General features: G+C 39.9%; 1 protein-coding gene across 1 annotated transcript; it reads right to left on the bottom strand.

The window, feature by feature from the left end:
• Positions 1-4885: 4885 nt before the first annotated feature.
• Positions 4886-16128, bottom strand: EIF2S1 (eukaryotic translation initiation factor 2 subunit alpha). Its single transcript, XM_030030828.2, has 8 exons — positions 15999-16128; positions 13779-14020; positions 12158-12237; positions 11536-11687; positions 8703-8809; positions 6797-6894; positions 5734-5877; positions 4886-5425 (listed from the first exon to the last, which is right to left on the bottom strand). Exons 2-8 carry the CDS (start codon positions 14017-14019, stop codon positions 5300-5302), a joined length of 948 nt encoding a protein of 315 aa, XP_029886688.1. The 5' UTR covers position 14020; positions 15999-16128; the 3' UTR covers positions 4886-5299.
• Positions 16129-16388: the final 260 nt, after the last annotated feature.

Here is a 16388-nt window from a genome sequence, read left to right as displayed (position 1 = left end):
TTTTAAGACTTTGGCCATGATAAATCTGTTTGATAGATTTATCAACTCTTGTCCTGATGAAATAAACCAACATTACTATTTCAGACAGCACTGCTGTTCAGAATTGTCTTTGCTGTACTGTTAGCATTCCCCAACTTGTACTAAAACTTAAGGTGATATATGTGGGCAGAGCTAGGGACTGTGATAAGAAACATGACGTAGAGTATAACAAATAAACAAAAGCACTCGTTGCTATGTAAAAAGAGAGTCCAGAGTTCAGTAAGACAAAGTGACTCAGGTATCTCTCAGTCTTTGCACGCTGGATCAGATTACTGGTCACACTTTCATGTACTGAGGAAAAGGAACAAACAAATAATATCTTTATCCTATTTTTTATAACTTTTAGGGAGGAAGAGCAAGACAATGAATTCAAACCTGACAATGTACTAGAGATGACCCAGAAAACAGTCCTGCAGAGATCGTGAAAAATATAATGGGTGACTGGACACTACTTCAAGTTAGAAAAATCAATTGCTATATAAAGAGAAAGCATGCTGGCTGAGATTTCAAAAGCAGCCAGCCCATGTGGAAGTTACCTAGGTAGCTCCTCCTGTACTGCCTTTGGCACTTTGGAAAAGGCAGGCAGCCATGAGGCAACCGGCTGCATAAGTCATATCCAGTTATGTTTGTTCTTCCATCCACCTAAAGTAAGTACAGCAAGTTTAACAGAACCCTAGAAGAGTATTTTTTGCTGTAGGTATGCAGTATTTTCAAAGATATCAATAGAATTTGTAATTTTTTTATATTATTGTGGCCTTAAAATAAGCAGAAATTTCTTTTAATTTAAAAAAATATTCTCCATCTCTGTGTATATACATAAATATATCTATAAATAAAAGTTGTACTCAGAATCTTGGGAAAAAACCCAATGCAGTCAGCAGAAAAAAGAAAATAAATTTCAGCTCCCAGCATTCTGTACATCAGAATTAAACTTGAGAAAAAAAGAAAACTTGAGTCTACGTACACAAGAGACATTACTGCTGCATGCATCTCCCGGACATGCACTCTTTATATAACCAGCTCCAGGAATACAGTGTTCCACCGTTTGGTATTTGAGGTTTGACTTCACATTGTTCAGCTTGTTACTGCAGGCAATTTATAACAAGGTGGGTGAGATAATTTCATGCTAGTGAGGACAGGTAGAAGCTTGCAGGGGGCTCTCACTCAGACAGTGATCTCAGAATTGCACCATAACCAGTCCTTGCCAAAGATTTGAGCGAGCTCTTTTTCTCCAGCATGCAGACCACCCACAACCCTGCAGAAGGATCTTGACAAAATTACCATTAGCAATGAAGAATTTTATTGTCAAACTGCTGGTGAATGGCAAAGCAAACGTTGCTGTAGCTGGTCATTAAACAACAGGTTTTGTATCAACTACTTTTTATAATCTAGAGCCTTCACTTTCTTCAATACTTCAAAGTATTTCTTCAGTACTTTGGATATTTATCATACACACACCCCCTTCCCCCTGTCTCATTCTGTAGTTAATCACGGCTAACAAACTGCCCCTATATTGCTCCCTGTGGCTGAGTAAATGCAGATCTTCCAGGGTCATATAGTGTAAAATGCTTCAGTAGATCTCGGCTGCCGTATTCATGCATGTGCTGGGAAGGCAGATTCCGGCATTGAAGTCTCCCGGTGGGACAGGACATGCTTTGGTCTGTATAAACCTAGGGAGCTCTATATCAAGTCTTCTGTGGCATTTGAAACTCACGGAAGGAAGGACTTTCTGTTTCCTCAGATCCATTTTAGAGTGTTTTCCACGTGTCAGTGGGGTATTTTAACAAAAAAGCACAGTTGAGCGCTTGACATTTTCTTCATTCAAAGTGACCCCAAAAGACTTCATATGCTATAGAATGTGCATTGGGATGGCCAGGAAGAGCCAGCTGCAGGCTTCAGGACCACGGGACGCTACTCAGGGTTAAAGGGAAGGGCAAGAGCAGCCGACTGAGCGCAGGCTGTGCTATTTCAGCTGGCTGACCTGACAGACATTGCTGGTGCCTCCAGGTCAGTCCCTCAAGAAGCCATGGACAGCTGATTAAAGGAACCTGCCCGAAGGACAAACGCCGTCGCATGCTCTGCTACGTCCATTGTGTATCATCGTGTCACACGGGGGATTACACAGACCCAGCTGTTTCAAAGCAGTTTCTTAAGATGCTAGGACTTTGCCCTCCGGTGTAGGACACCATTAAATTCCACCATTAAATCCCCCCCCCCCCCCCCCCCCCCCGCAAAGGAACACTAAAGTTCCTTTGGTGGATTAGAGATGAAATAAGATGAAAACAAACCACATCAAAATAAAGAATGATGAAACATTTCTAGATAAAAGTGAAAGACAACAAGTGTTCAAAAGTATTCTGACGTAACAGCATTTTTACAATTAACTGTAGAAAGGTGGCTGTATTTGAAAACAGTTAATTGTCTAGACTCAGGAACAAAAAACTATCAGAAATTAAATATCAAAGTGCAGATTCCGCTATGAAGAACAACATGCCAGCTCCACTACATCTGAAAAAAAAACCAAAAAAAACCCAGCAAAGGCAGCAAGCCCCGAGGGCCAGAATCAGAGAGAAAACAGCAAGGAATTGTCACTGTATTAAAAACCAGACAAACCACAACAGCCCCAAGAAAGCAGGGCACACCTTCTTTAGCAGCCACTGTTTCCCCCCATTGGAAACAGGATACTGGGCTGTGTGTTACTGGACTGCATGCCTGACCTGAGCTGGTATCCCCGTTTGGGTTTTTTTTTTTATTAATGAGTCCTTATCAAATGTTATAAGTAAAACTGTTTCCAAGCGGCCAATCTGACAAAATTAATTTGGGATATAAAAGTCAAGTTGAGATCCTTAAAATTAACGCAACAGGTCAAGCCCTGTCCACAGGTATACCCGTACCTTTCCCTTCGGTTGACTACACGAGTGCAAGCGGAGATTTTGGCCTTGCAAGTAAACACACAGTTGCTAATGAACAGCAGGAATACGCTACCTCACTTTAGCAACTCAACAAAGACGTTCACACAAAACTCACGACTCTTATTTTAAGCACTCAGTAAGCAAACGCAGTTCCATGCATACAAAATAGACCGGCTGAGATAGAGGGCATCACCTCAGCAGCTTCTAAAGATCCCTAAGTCACAGGCTACGGCAACCGACGCAGCACAGCTGAGGCCCGGCATGGGCTCCACAGGTTCAGCCCTCCCTTACACACACCTCCCTAACAGGCCTCAAAAGCGGCCATCTTAGACCTCCTCCTTCCAGCTGCTGCAACACATGAGAAATATCCACTAAGTTGTCTTGCATCTTTTATTTAAGCTTCTTGGTCAAAATTTGCTCAGGCAACAGGAGAGCCTGATTTTGTCTGCCAGGGTAATGATTGAAATGCATTTACCTTAAGCTGCTTTGTTACCGTCCTCACCATCTTGGTCATTTTTTTCAGGTGCTTAAAATTGACGCAGAATTGTGTACATCAGCACACTGAGGCTCTAATTAGAAAAGCTCCTATTGCTACTGAACAAGTTCAGCAAACTTTTGTCTAAGTTACTGACAGAAACAATGCTCACCTATTAACACACCAAAACAGCTCTTAGAGATGATACTAATTGTAACCCCCGATAGTACTTCAATGGAATAGCATACGTGGCTCATTTTTCAGTGCTTTCCCTTACAACACTATTTTGGCATACAGATCACACAGTGACTAAGTTTTTAAGCACTTTGTTCTTTAGTCCGAGTACCCACATACTGTGTTTAATGGAAGTCAAATCACTATTTTAGTGAGTGGGCAAAGCTAGAAGAGCTGTTCGAACAGGAAACTGACATTATCACAACTTCAAGCCATGACAAGGCTGTCATACACAGCTTCTGAGAAGACAACAATTTGAGAAAATAACCAGAAAGAAAAATTTGTTTCTCCATTTTGTGATGACACATTCAGGTATTTTCCAACATTCTAAAAAGATGGGAAGTTACTTAACTTTTTTGGCTGTACATTACTATTAGAGTTGGGTACATGTGAACTTCTCTGATAATCAAGCATGGATTGCAATATGTACGCCCTTTGTGAACGCCTTTTGTAGCAAGACCACATAGCAATGATATTGTTTGTACTGTGGCAGTATTAAGAATTCCTAGTTAAGGCTCAAAGCCTCATTTTTCATGCATTTTCCATCTAGCAGCACAAAATATTAAGAAAAAAGGAGATGGGCAATATGGGACATAATACAAAAAGATATAAATACGCTTAAAACTTTAGCAATTTGGAAAGGTTACTTAAACAACTCCTCCCCCCAATTCGCACAGACAAGGAAAACAGGGTATTTTTTTTTTTTTATACTCAAACAGGGAAAGCACATCTTGTTTCTCTTCCTCAGAGAAGATAAACAGGTTGTTTTGAGAGTGTAAACCAGATTTAGGGTAGGCAGAATTGAAGGTCATGCAGCAGTGAGCTCACAAAACAGTACTGCCTATTTTGAAGTATAAGTAAGTTCATTAAAGCTCCTGCTATATTCACCTATAGGAGCAAAGTGCAACTATACGTGATTTTTCTTTTATCAGCTACTTTTATTGGAATGGTAACAAGCTATTTTCAAAGTTTTCAAGTTCTCAGTCCCTAAATGCAGATGATAAACAAAGGAAATGCTCTTTTAGACAAGTCTGCATCAACAAACTTGCAAGAAAAACATTTTGTTCCACTCATTCTTGGCTTGATTTAAAGCAAACAAAAGAAAGCCCTTTCAATGTTAAAGGGGAGTCACCCACTGATCCTACCCTTCCAGGTTTTATATTCACATGACTCTAGGCCATGTGACAAAAGAGGGGGAAAAAAAAAAAAAAAAAAAATCTTGGAGTTACATAGCCCAGAAATTTATTGATTATTTGCTCAAATACATTCTGTATAGAACTGTTCAGCTTGCTTGGTTTTGGTGCTCCCAGGGAAGATCATTAACAGATGCACTGAGCTGTAATCACCAATTAGGAATTGTTATGTATGAAAATGTTAAGCAAGGGGCTGCAACCTTCTTCTGGCCAGATCTGTGTCTTGAATTTGAAAAGCCACCTTCCTTTCAGAGGACTCAATTTGTGTAGGTTGCTGCATCAAATGTTATTTAGAAGAGCCTTTTACATTTTGGTCTTTTTAAAACAGTAAAACGCTTCAAGTATTTGTATTTGAAGTTTTCAATATTGGAAACATTTAGTCCAGAGTGTTTGCAATGGGATCTCTAATTTTTCATATGGTCTCTCTTCTAAATATCCCAGAACATTTAGTCTTCAGTTTTGGCTTCCATTTCCTCAGCATCATCATCCCCATCCACTTCAGCATTTTCCCTCTCCAGTCTTTCCAACTGCCTTGCAAGCTCAGTCTCATCTGTGTCAGTAACCACTTTAGGCTGAAACAAAACCAAACCAGAACACATGGTAAACTGTCATAAAGAAATACCATATATATTTGTAGACTCTGATTCTACGTAAAGAGCAAGAGAGAAAAAACATCCTGAAGTCATACAATAAAAACCAGGAAAATTATAATTTTTGGCCATTTGTTTATTTAAGGAACACAGAAGTGCAGGGGTTTTTTATTTTTTTTAATACCTTTTTGCTAAAATTTCTCCTAGCACTACTGATCTTGCTCTACTTTAAAAATGTTGCGAGGAGAAAAAAAATAAGAATTACATTCTAAAGTGTAATGCATTCTTACCTCCATCTGCACATTAAAGACTCCTCTCTTCTCCTCAATTTTTTCTTTAATTACAGCCATGGCTTGATTCAGAACAGACAGCCCTTCAGTTCTCTCCAGCGTTGTAGTAGTCATCACATAACGAGGAGGAGCTATCAGATTAATCTATCACATTGTGGGGATTGGGGGGAAAAAAAAAGGACAAAAAAAAGCAAACTCAGTAACAAAAACAAAGAAATATCGAAAGCAAAGTGAGCAACACTGTTCTGAATGTACAATTCACAGAAGAAACATTTTCCCATTAGAAAAACCCTTTCTAGAAGCACAAATAACTTGGACTGAAATAGCAAACAAGAAAGTGCAGAGCCTGTCTGATTTCCAATATCAGCGTCAGTTATTTCTGCACAGTATGTTTATTTAGACAAATATTGTTAAGTGGAGAGAATATCCACCTTGCAGATCAGCAAAACAGCCTATCACATCATTTTGCAAAGAATTAAAAGAGTGTTACAACCAGTACTTTTTTTTTTATTTGGTAAGATGACTGAATAAGTAAACTTTTCCTTTTCCTCCAAGAAACCATTATAAGAAATAATTTTCAAAGAAGGAAGTACTTTCAAGTTTTCTGAAAGCACTTAGTCAGTAATACACCCAATATCCTAAAATTGTTGTGAAGAAAAACTTGGCCTGGGTACAGTAGCCATTCTACCAATACTCAAACATATGTGGAGCAAACATTCCTCTTCTTACACAGTCTTCTACCCGAAAACAAAATTTATTGCTCGCTACCTAAGGCTGCATAAAGGACCACTAGGTATGTAGTGTGCCAATACCAGACTTTAATAAACTGAACAGAATAAATATAGCTTCTTGAACTTTGGAAGCCACAGCACAGTCATAGGAACAACTGTCAGCACATAGTTGAAAGGGAGCGTGTTACGGATCTGCTAGAGAAGAATCAGAAAGCAAGTACATGGCTTCCCAGCCTCAGCTACGCGACTGTGACAACTGCATTGCATGCTACTGGTACCTGAGGGCATCAGAAAACTTTGCTTTTGATCTCACTATGAAGACAGACACTTACTTTAATGGGCATGTTCTCCGTGGAACAGTTCAAGCCTGCTCTCAAAGCTTCTTTTACTGCATCTATGCCTTCATAACCATAACAGGCCACCTCAATATCTAGGACAGAGGAATACAAATAATAAAACTTTAAGGTTACCAAAAGCTGTAGAATCTTTAAAGCTTTTTAACTTAAGCTTTAATAAAGCTTTTGAGCATCCAATGTTTATCCACAATGAAAGCCTCAGTAGCTCCCAAAGCTGAGGAAGGTATTTCACTTTCTTGACTTGTAAGTTGAGGTAAGAGTCTTCATAAACTCTTTAGACATACAACATTTTACATTGTGCTCTGAAAAGCCAAGATACGAAATTATACATCCACATTCACTCCCCTCTCATCCAATAAATTCAACAAGAATAATTATGTATTTCACATTGAGAGATGAATATATAAAAGCAATAAATACCAGAGAAAATGAAAGAACTATCAGGAAAAATGAAACTTGAAATAAAACACATCCACAAATTAATGGAATTCTGTCAGCAATTACAACAGAGGCACAGAGGCATCACTTGAGCAGCACTGGAACTTTTTTTTTTATGGTAAGTTATATTAACATATAGTTAAAATGATAGTTAGCTGTAGCTTTTTGTTGATGTTTGGAAAGTAAGGCATAGACTAATGCTGGTCATATCTGTAATACCCTGACTAGTCTAAAGACAAGAATTTCTTTACCTATGTAGCAATGGTGCAAGACTAAGCTACACACAGAAGTTAGTCTCACTTCCAGGTGACTAACAACCTGCTAATTCTCAGCTATCAGAAATAAATTCACAGAAGAGCATCCCAGTCAGCCTCAGGATGAGACTACAAACCAATGGAAAGTTTCCATGCTTGATTTGAAGACAAAATTGAAAACAACTTAGACCATCAGAACAAAATAGGCAAGATGAAGGAAGTAAGAGAACATGCTTGCCAAGTAACTTTGTTTTCAAAACTAATGAAGTGCTATTCACGTTAGCAATTCCATTCTTCATGGCAATCAAATCCTACTTACATTTTTGAAGTCTATGTTAACTCATGGTGATCTAAAGTAATAGGTAAAGGAACGTTTCATTACCTTACTTTTTGCACTCTCCACTTCACTGTCATGTGGATATAGCTTATCTTTTCTTCTCTCCACAGGAATCAACAAGTGCTAATGCTCTTCAGTGTATCCTTGCAGAGCAGAGGCAATTTCTCAATCTAGTTAAAAATGTGACTCTGCTACATTAACTATCTTTTTAATGGCAAGCATGCTTTTAGGCTGTTCAGTTAGCTGTACAACCAGATTTACAGTTTTGAAGTGTGCCTTCTTAAGTAGTGCAGTCATGTGCTTTTTCTGCCCACACTGAATTAATAAAAGACAAACTAGCTCATACACTTCATGAATATATTAGAGATGTGCTAGGCTTGAGCTAATATATCCTGCTGAATGGTTTGCGATCAACCAGTTAGAAACACACCCAGAGCAAAAAGTCAGAACTATTTTCACATGTTCATGGACAAGTGGCCAAGACATACGCTGTAGCTGTGCTGACAGAGATCAATCATCCTGTTAAGGAATCAATGAATTTAATATTTAAATCCATTGTATGCCAGTACAATATGATAAGACTGCATTATATATCAGGACTACTACTTTCTGTCCCAAGGAACCTGCAGTTTGGGGGAAAAAATAAAACCCAAACCACCTTGCACTTTGGGATAGAACCCACATCGGCATTTTGCAAGCAATCCTTGATTAAGGTGTCTTAATTCTGAACAGTTCCACTCAAATATCATCACTACAAACCACTAGTTTTAACTGAGTTTATAGTTTGCAACAAGATACGCTAACTTGACTTAAGTGTCAAGACGCATTCAATGAACATCTGGAAAGAACTCACCAGCTCGGATTTTGACTGCTTGTGGTGTCAGACGTCTGTTAATATTGTCAATCAATACACGCCTCTCTTCCTCTGTCAGATCTAGGCTATCCAGGATTGCGGGGTCTCTGAGCCAAGCAAAGCAAAGCTACATAAGTTATACTGAAGTGGAACATGACACAACGTTAACTTCTGGTACTATTTCAATATTCTTACGCATAATCCTAGAGATATACTAGGCAAAGAAAACAGGGAAATTTCTTAAGAGTCCATTGAAACACTGGAAGAAAATAAACACATCTATTTTCATAATATTTTCTATTTAACAACAAACCAGATAAGCAGTTTACTCAATCTGTTCCTGGAAGGAAGGATCTGAATGATTTTTTTGTTTTTTTTAAAAGCAAAGGAATGACTTCTGTTCAGCTCCATTTGTATACGGTACACAGAATGAGACAAATATCTCGTTGCTTGGTATTTATGTTCACCTCCAGCGTGAAGATAAGCCCATATCACATGAAAGAGAATCCATGATGAATCTGAGGTTTTTGAATTATTTTAGCATTTCATTCAAATGCAAGATTTTTGTCATTCTACAGAGTAACCTATACTCATTCCATATTATTCTGTACTCCTTTTTAACAGTAACTGATCACAGACAGATACTTAACCTGCTGGCTACGTTCTTGGCTAAAGAAAGGATAAAGGTGTTTTAAATCACAAGCTAATAGTTTAAAATCCAGAGATCACAGAGGCAAACTCCTCCGCTGTTTACCAATATAAATTAGCAGCTCTTTTTTTAAGAAATGGTGTCAATTCTCTATTGCTGTATTAATTTTATCCAAAATATATCTGAAACAGAACATAACCAAAAAGCTCCTCACAATAAGTGTTCCTGTTCTTCAGAGACAAGAGTTGCAGTTCTCTGAAAAACAATACCAGATCCCCTACAATACTATTATCAGGCAAATGTAAACTAAAATGGCCCAAAAAACCAGAGGTAATATTGGAGATTGGTCTCTGCTGCTAATAAAATGTCATCTTTCATGATTTTATACACTGGGCATAGGTAGTAGAAGGGCCAAACATAAGCAAACAGAACCCAGAAATATGACAGGTTTTATACATCAAAATAAGAAACTGTATGGCAGAAGCAATTTATTGGACATGCAAATTCTGCTTCTTCATTTACAATCTATCCTGTTAAATCTTTGAGTTACTTTCATGAGCACTTGGTAGGCATTCAACAAATAGGTCCTCAATGTTTAATTTTTACTGATCAGAGGGTAAATATACTTTAAAATTTTACCACAGGTATCATGCTGTGTGAAATCCTAAAACACTAATCCTCAGTACTAAGAAAGGACTAGCAAGTCAAATTCTTAGAAGGCACACCAAGCCTCCCGCAAGCACAGGAAGGCAGCAATATCTACGTTTTTCTGCTCAACTGCTATAGCTTTATGTAGGAGCACAATGGGAACAAATAAAAGTTGCAGTCCATTGTCAGAAATCTTAAGGCATTACTGATGGAAACATGTTTTGAGAACAGACAGCTTCAGAAGTTTGTGCTCCAACCTGAACAGCAGTTGAACAACAAATGGCATGTGTGTTCAGGAATTTTTCTGAGTTTAAGAGAAGCTTAAACAGCCAGTGTAACTACAGGTTTTTGTTTTTCTATTATACAGGTGTTTAACTAAGTATTTATCAGTTACAGAATGATCTGGAATTCCTTCTGCAGCAATGTGCCCAGATTTCTCCTTTACCAGTAAATTTGCTATCATTAGAAAATAATTATTATTCTCTGAAACCAAATACATTCAGTGTAAATGAGGACACAAGTTGTCTATTCCCCAAAGACACAGAGATGGTTTCAAGCTAATCAAAATGCTACCAAGTGCCCTGTTTCTTCAGTCAACCCAATTTCTAAGATTTTATTACTGCCATCTAGTGTTTAGCTCAAGTTCATCACTCATAGGTTTATGTGCTATAGAAGAGTAAAACTAGAAATGTTTATTGAGAAGTCTGTCTTTGGATTGCCAATTTAATGATAGAATCTTTAGAGGGAAACCAAATAGGTTAATTTTGAAAGCAATTTAAAAATATCAGACTCCGTAAGAAATTAAGAGCAATCTTATCTCAGTGCATATTCCCTCAGCATCACAATTCCCACGTCTTTCTGTTCATAACTCAATTTCTAAGTTCGTGATCCCATTCTTTAAGTTTGGAAGTGTAGAGAAGTAACAAGCCAGCTTGTTGCATTTAAAAAAGAAAAATTCTGCCTGTGCAGTGGAAGGGTGACAGTCAGCTGTGAGTAGAAATACCTTCAGACACAGAGCTAGATATTTTTGGTAACGTCTGCTTGGGACTAAGAACAGGCAAATTCTGACACACAAACCAAGATCAGTGCTGCTTCTTCTGTTAGAAATGTCACAGGCTCATCTGTAGCAATAGAAATCTCTCCAGTGTTTGTAATCACATTTCTCTTATACTTAAAACATATTATTCACCAATGCTTCAGTATTTCTCCACATCAGATTCAATTACTGCTTTTAAAAACCTCACATACACAGAGTGACAGACTCAGAGATGGATAAAAACAAGTCAACTCTGAGCTTTCTTTCTCAAGGGCATTGGGAACTTGAAGAAAGCAATAAGACAGAAACCTACAATAAGCAACCAGAAGACTGATGTCAAAATTTACTAGGTGTACTTGATCAGTACATTCTACATACTGACTCTGGAAAAAAAAAACCCAAACCCCAAAACCCCAAAAGAACATTCTGATGGATCTGTTCCAGGGAATACCTCTCTGCAATTTGAAATAAGGCCCTAGAAGTAGAAAAGATATCCTTACGAGACTGCATGCTTGAATGCATCATAAGCACCATATCCTGGTCTTTTGTACTTGTCATCAAATACCCAGGCAGTTCTCTGGAACAGACTCTCAAGCTGCTCATCCTTGGTGTACTCCAAGACTTCAGCAACATGGCGAAGGATGCTGTAAACCTGGAACACAAAAGGAGTGTTAAAAAACCCAAAACAAATACTGAAAACAGACAAAAATTTAGAATCAGAAGTAATATTTAATGGTAAGCCTTCTACTCAGAAGCATAAGACCACACAGGAGTAAGGGCAGGAATCAATGCCTTAAACTATATGCATGCCTTTTCAATTAAAGTTGTCACGGTGTGCTAAACCAGCATATACTTTTGGATTTTTGATCATTTAAATATACCCCTTTACATCACAAATTTTCAACTGACGTCTTTCTTGATCTATTCATTAATTAAGAAACAGCTTACCAGAGCACTCATGGACAGATGAACTGGTTATATATATTTGCATGGGTAAATGAGAATCAGAGTATGCCTAATAAACGAGGACAATATTTTCATATTATCTTATGTCTGTGCATTTTGGTTGCTGAGGAAAGAAGCTGGAAATACACAGTGCCTGAATATAGCAAAGCAACTTACAGTCTTCGATTTTGTGAATTTGTCTTCACATTTGATTGCCTCCTCTGGAGAAACTCTTCTTTTTGACAAGTCAATATAACCTATTGGGGAAAACCATTTTGAAAATGTCAGGCATTGTGCCAACTAAGTCTAACTGCTTCAAGAGAAACGCATAAAGAACAAACACTGGCTCAGGATTTTTCCCCTTGCCTACACTATCCCTATATGTTGCTAGAGAAAGTAACTAAACCAAACCTCAATGACTTTGATCAAATTATAATCCACATTAGGGTATTAAATTACTCTTTCAACTGTAAATACTTACAATAGCAAATCTTTTGTACAGCATTCTTTAAAATTACTGCCTTAATGTTTTCTGTGCAAACTTAAAAGAAATTTTCATAATATTGCAGCAATCAGTGATCCATTTTTATGCTGCTGTACACAGTCTTGGCAAAAACCGTACCAGCATACAAAGAAGCAAGTTTGACGCCTATTTTTGTAGTGCTGAACTCAATTTCATTCAAGGTTGGCACTCCATCAGTTTAGCTCTGAACAGTTTCCTAATAAAGTAGGCCTGGCCTCAAATTCTGACTCTAACTCCTTGGATACCCTTTCAGGAGAACTGTCTGTGAAGCAACTCTTAGTAAATTTGAAAAGGCCTCCACCTACTTCTCACAAACTACAGGTTGCCTAAAAGATTCAGTAGAAGATTCAGTATGTGAAAAGATTCAATATGTGAATTCCAGATATGTTTCTCTGTTAATATGAGAATAAAATGAATTTGTATGAGGACGTATTCTTTCATTAGAGATGCTGGGAAACTTATTTCACTTCAGATCTGAAATAAGTTTCTTCCCGTCTTTCTTTCCTCTCTGCTTTTTTCTTATCCTGTCATTCATTACTTAATCTCAGAGTTAACTGCAGTTTCAGAAGTATTCTAGAAAAGCATATTACTTGAGAAACATCATACCAACAGTCAGGTTTCTTGGATATGTGCTCAGTGTTTATTTTTATTATTTCTTTACATCTGGATATAATGTAAAGATTGCATGGAACAGTATTATCAAAATCTGACATGTTATGAATAGAAAATATATTAAAGAAACCTTTAGAGTAAAAGATCCAAAGGTTCAGAAGACAGGAAAAGACAAAGTCACCTGTACAATCCCAACTTGTAACCTACAGAATTCATGTGGTAGAATAATTACATACATGTCATCTATTTTATAGCCAAGGTTCAAGACTTGTTAATGAACAGGATAGACTGTGAGCATTAAACGCTCACCATTTAGATTTTTATTTCTATGTCAGATGATCCTTCTCTTCAGTTAAGACTTAGAAAATCTACATAGACATCAAAAGAAAATTCCGCTGCACTATGGTTTGTTGAGCAAACATTGAGCTGGTGAGGACCCACTTTAGCAAATCTTTACCGATCTGATTGACCTTCATTAACCCAATTCCCAAAGGACAAAGAGGAATGGAAGAACAACCATAAGTATCAGATGGCACAATGATCGTCTATTTTGCTTAAGCGCCTTAAAAAAAGAACACCTAAAAGAATACCTAAGCCACCTAGTTTATCTGCATTTCTCTCTACAAAGTCAATCTTAATATAGCCCACAATATCCCCAAATACCTTTCTCTTTGTCAACTCTTATGACCACCACGCATTCATTCCTCCCGATGCGGATGAGTTTGTTTATGGAACGAATACGTCTTCTGGATAGCTCACTGAGAAGGATCATGCCTTCAATGTTGTTGTACTCCAGCAGGCTGACATAGGCTCCCATTTCAGCAATGGACCGCACATTGACCATCACTACATCTTCCACCTCTGGAAATTTATGCTGGTAGAATCTACAGCTTAGTCCTGGCATTCTGGAATTTGAGCAGAAAAAACCAAAGATTTCATTTCACAGTACATCGGTGCCTTCTCCTACAAACATGGTAAAAAAAATCAGCAAGGGCTGGTGTGAATAGAGAGAAACACTAGCACAAAAAATTGCAAATCAGGATAAGGCTTGTGCAATTCATACTTAGGTTTTAATAGATATTAAACAATAAATTAACTAGTATTTTAGTATTACACAACCATTTGCTAAGATGCTAATTTTTTGCATTAAAGTAGAAAAAGTTTGCTACCCAGACTTTATTAGCCACTTCAACTGTCATACTACCTATACACAGCACACTGTAGCAAAGAGACTTCAAGTGGTGAAAAGGTGGCACAGCACACCTTGCATTCACCTAAATTCACGAGGCTGTGTAAAATTTTAAATCGGATTTTAACAACAGGAGTACATGGGACAGAAGAAGCCTGCAGTGCTCAGGAAGGTATTTGCATGAACATAAGACAGCGTGTGAGGGGCTGAGAAAATAAGAGGTAGAGCGAAGCTTCTGTTGTACTGAGGAGCAGACCCTACACTCCAGAAGATAACTTTCTAAACTCAGCATAAGATGTTTGGAGTAATCCTGTAAGACCTGCTCCAGAAGCCACCTGTCAGCAAAGAAAGCAAAGGCAATATCATCAGAACAGAAGACCAAACTAGCCTGACGTGAATGAAGCACTAAAAAAAAAAAAAGAAAAAATGCACCCACCAATGTATTGCTAGTCAGGAGGAACAAAAAACTGAAAACCAAAACAGGAGTCTTTCATTATACATTAAGAAAAAGTACAAAATCAACGCTTCATAATCATGTAGTGATAAGAAGGAATGCTTAAACTGCTTCATTTTCCTGATGATGAATCCACATACTCATCACTGCTAACCAGGTTAGTTCAATTCCTTTTGTCTAAGCCCACAAGTTTCAAACAGGAAGTTTCCTACAGAAGTAGGAGCCCAAGATGCTGAGTCAAATGCATGACTCCTTCAGAAGGTTTGTTGTATTCACCACTTTGAAGTTTTACTCCTGGTCTTTACAGCAGTGCTAATGCTTTCTAGCTATACGAGAATTTAAGAAGAGAGTAAGATGGTAATGCCAAGCGCTAAGTACACGTGGCCATACAATTCAGAAGGCTGCGTCCACCCTCATTTCCACTCTTAACTTTCAGAAAGGGGAAATACAGACCGGTAAAGCATTATAAAAACACTTCTCTAAAGGTTTCATATAACTTCACATAATTTGAAGCTGAACAAAGAACTCCAAGATGAAAAATAAAAAAACTTTACAGTTCGCTTTTCTGGTCCACTTAATGCAGATCAGCTCAATCCTACATGTCTACTTATGAGATACATAATAAAGACATACTGCAAAGCAACAAACCCCAAACACCGCAAGCAAGAACGGACAAACACTGCTGCGCACGCAGAGCATTGTACTCCTCTCCACAGGCACGAGCTTTTTATTTTGGCCTTCTGCGGACGGCTCTCGGGACCAACACAGTGCCCACAACGCCAGCGCTGGAAATCATCTCTCCGGGACGTTACAAACGCCCCGGCAACGGTTTCGGTCCCCACGCCTACACAAGCCCCTGCGGAGACCGGCGAAAACAGAGTAACTTCGGACCAGCGACTCCTGCGGCCGCTGGAGCGCCGCTAACGCCGGCAATGCCCAACGACAGCTACGCCACCAGAGAAGGGAAGCGGTCCCCAGGGCGGCCGACAGCCGCCGCCGGGCCGGGAAGGGCCCATCTCCAGCCCGGCGAGGGCGAGAGGCGGGCCGGCCCCCCGGGGAGCGCGGCCCCGCCGGCTGGGGAGCTCGCAGCTGCGGCGCCGGGCCCCAGCGCCCGGGCCCAGCCCGCAGCCGCGCCGAGTCCCATCCCCCCCGAGACCGCGGGCCCACAGCGGCGCCGCAGCCAGCAGGAGCCGCGCGGGGAGGCCGGACCCCGGCGCGCGAGCGGCGGCGCAGCCGCTACCTGGCAACGGCCGGGGGGTCCCGCTCTGCGCTCGCGGCCCGGAGTCTCGCGCTGGTCCCACTCCTGGCTCAGCGTGCGCCTCCTCGCCGCCGCCGCCCCACTGCGCAGGCGCCAGCCCGCCCTACTCCCGCTTCTCCGCGCGCGATAGGCCAACGCACCGCGCTCTCCGCCCCGGACCATAGAGCCTCATGGCCGCGGCAGAAGGCCGCCCTTTGCTAGAGCGCCCCCTCCCGGGACCGGGCGCTCAGAGCCGGGCGGGCGGACTCGGAGACCTGCGGGTGGCACAATAGACCCGGGAGCCAATTACGTCTCTTCCTCCCCGTCCCCGGGGAGCACGTGACCACAAGCGACGGGCCGGGCGCCGCGCCGGCATCCGGGTGCTCCCTCCGC

This window comes from Aquila chrysaetos, chromosome 2, assembly GCF_900496995.4.
Source record: "Aquila chrysaetos chrysaetos chromosome 2, bAquChr1.4, whole genome shotgun sequence".
Taxonomy (NCBI): Eukaryota; Metazoa; Chordata; class Aves; order Accipitriformes; family Accipitridae; genus Aquila; species Aquila chrysaetos.
Note: the sequence above shows the minus strand (reverse complement) of the source record. Positions and strands in the feature narration are given on the sequence as shown.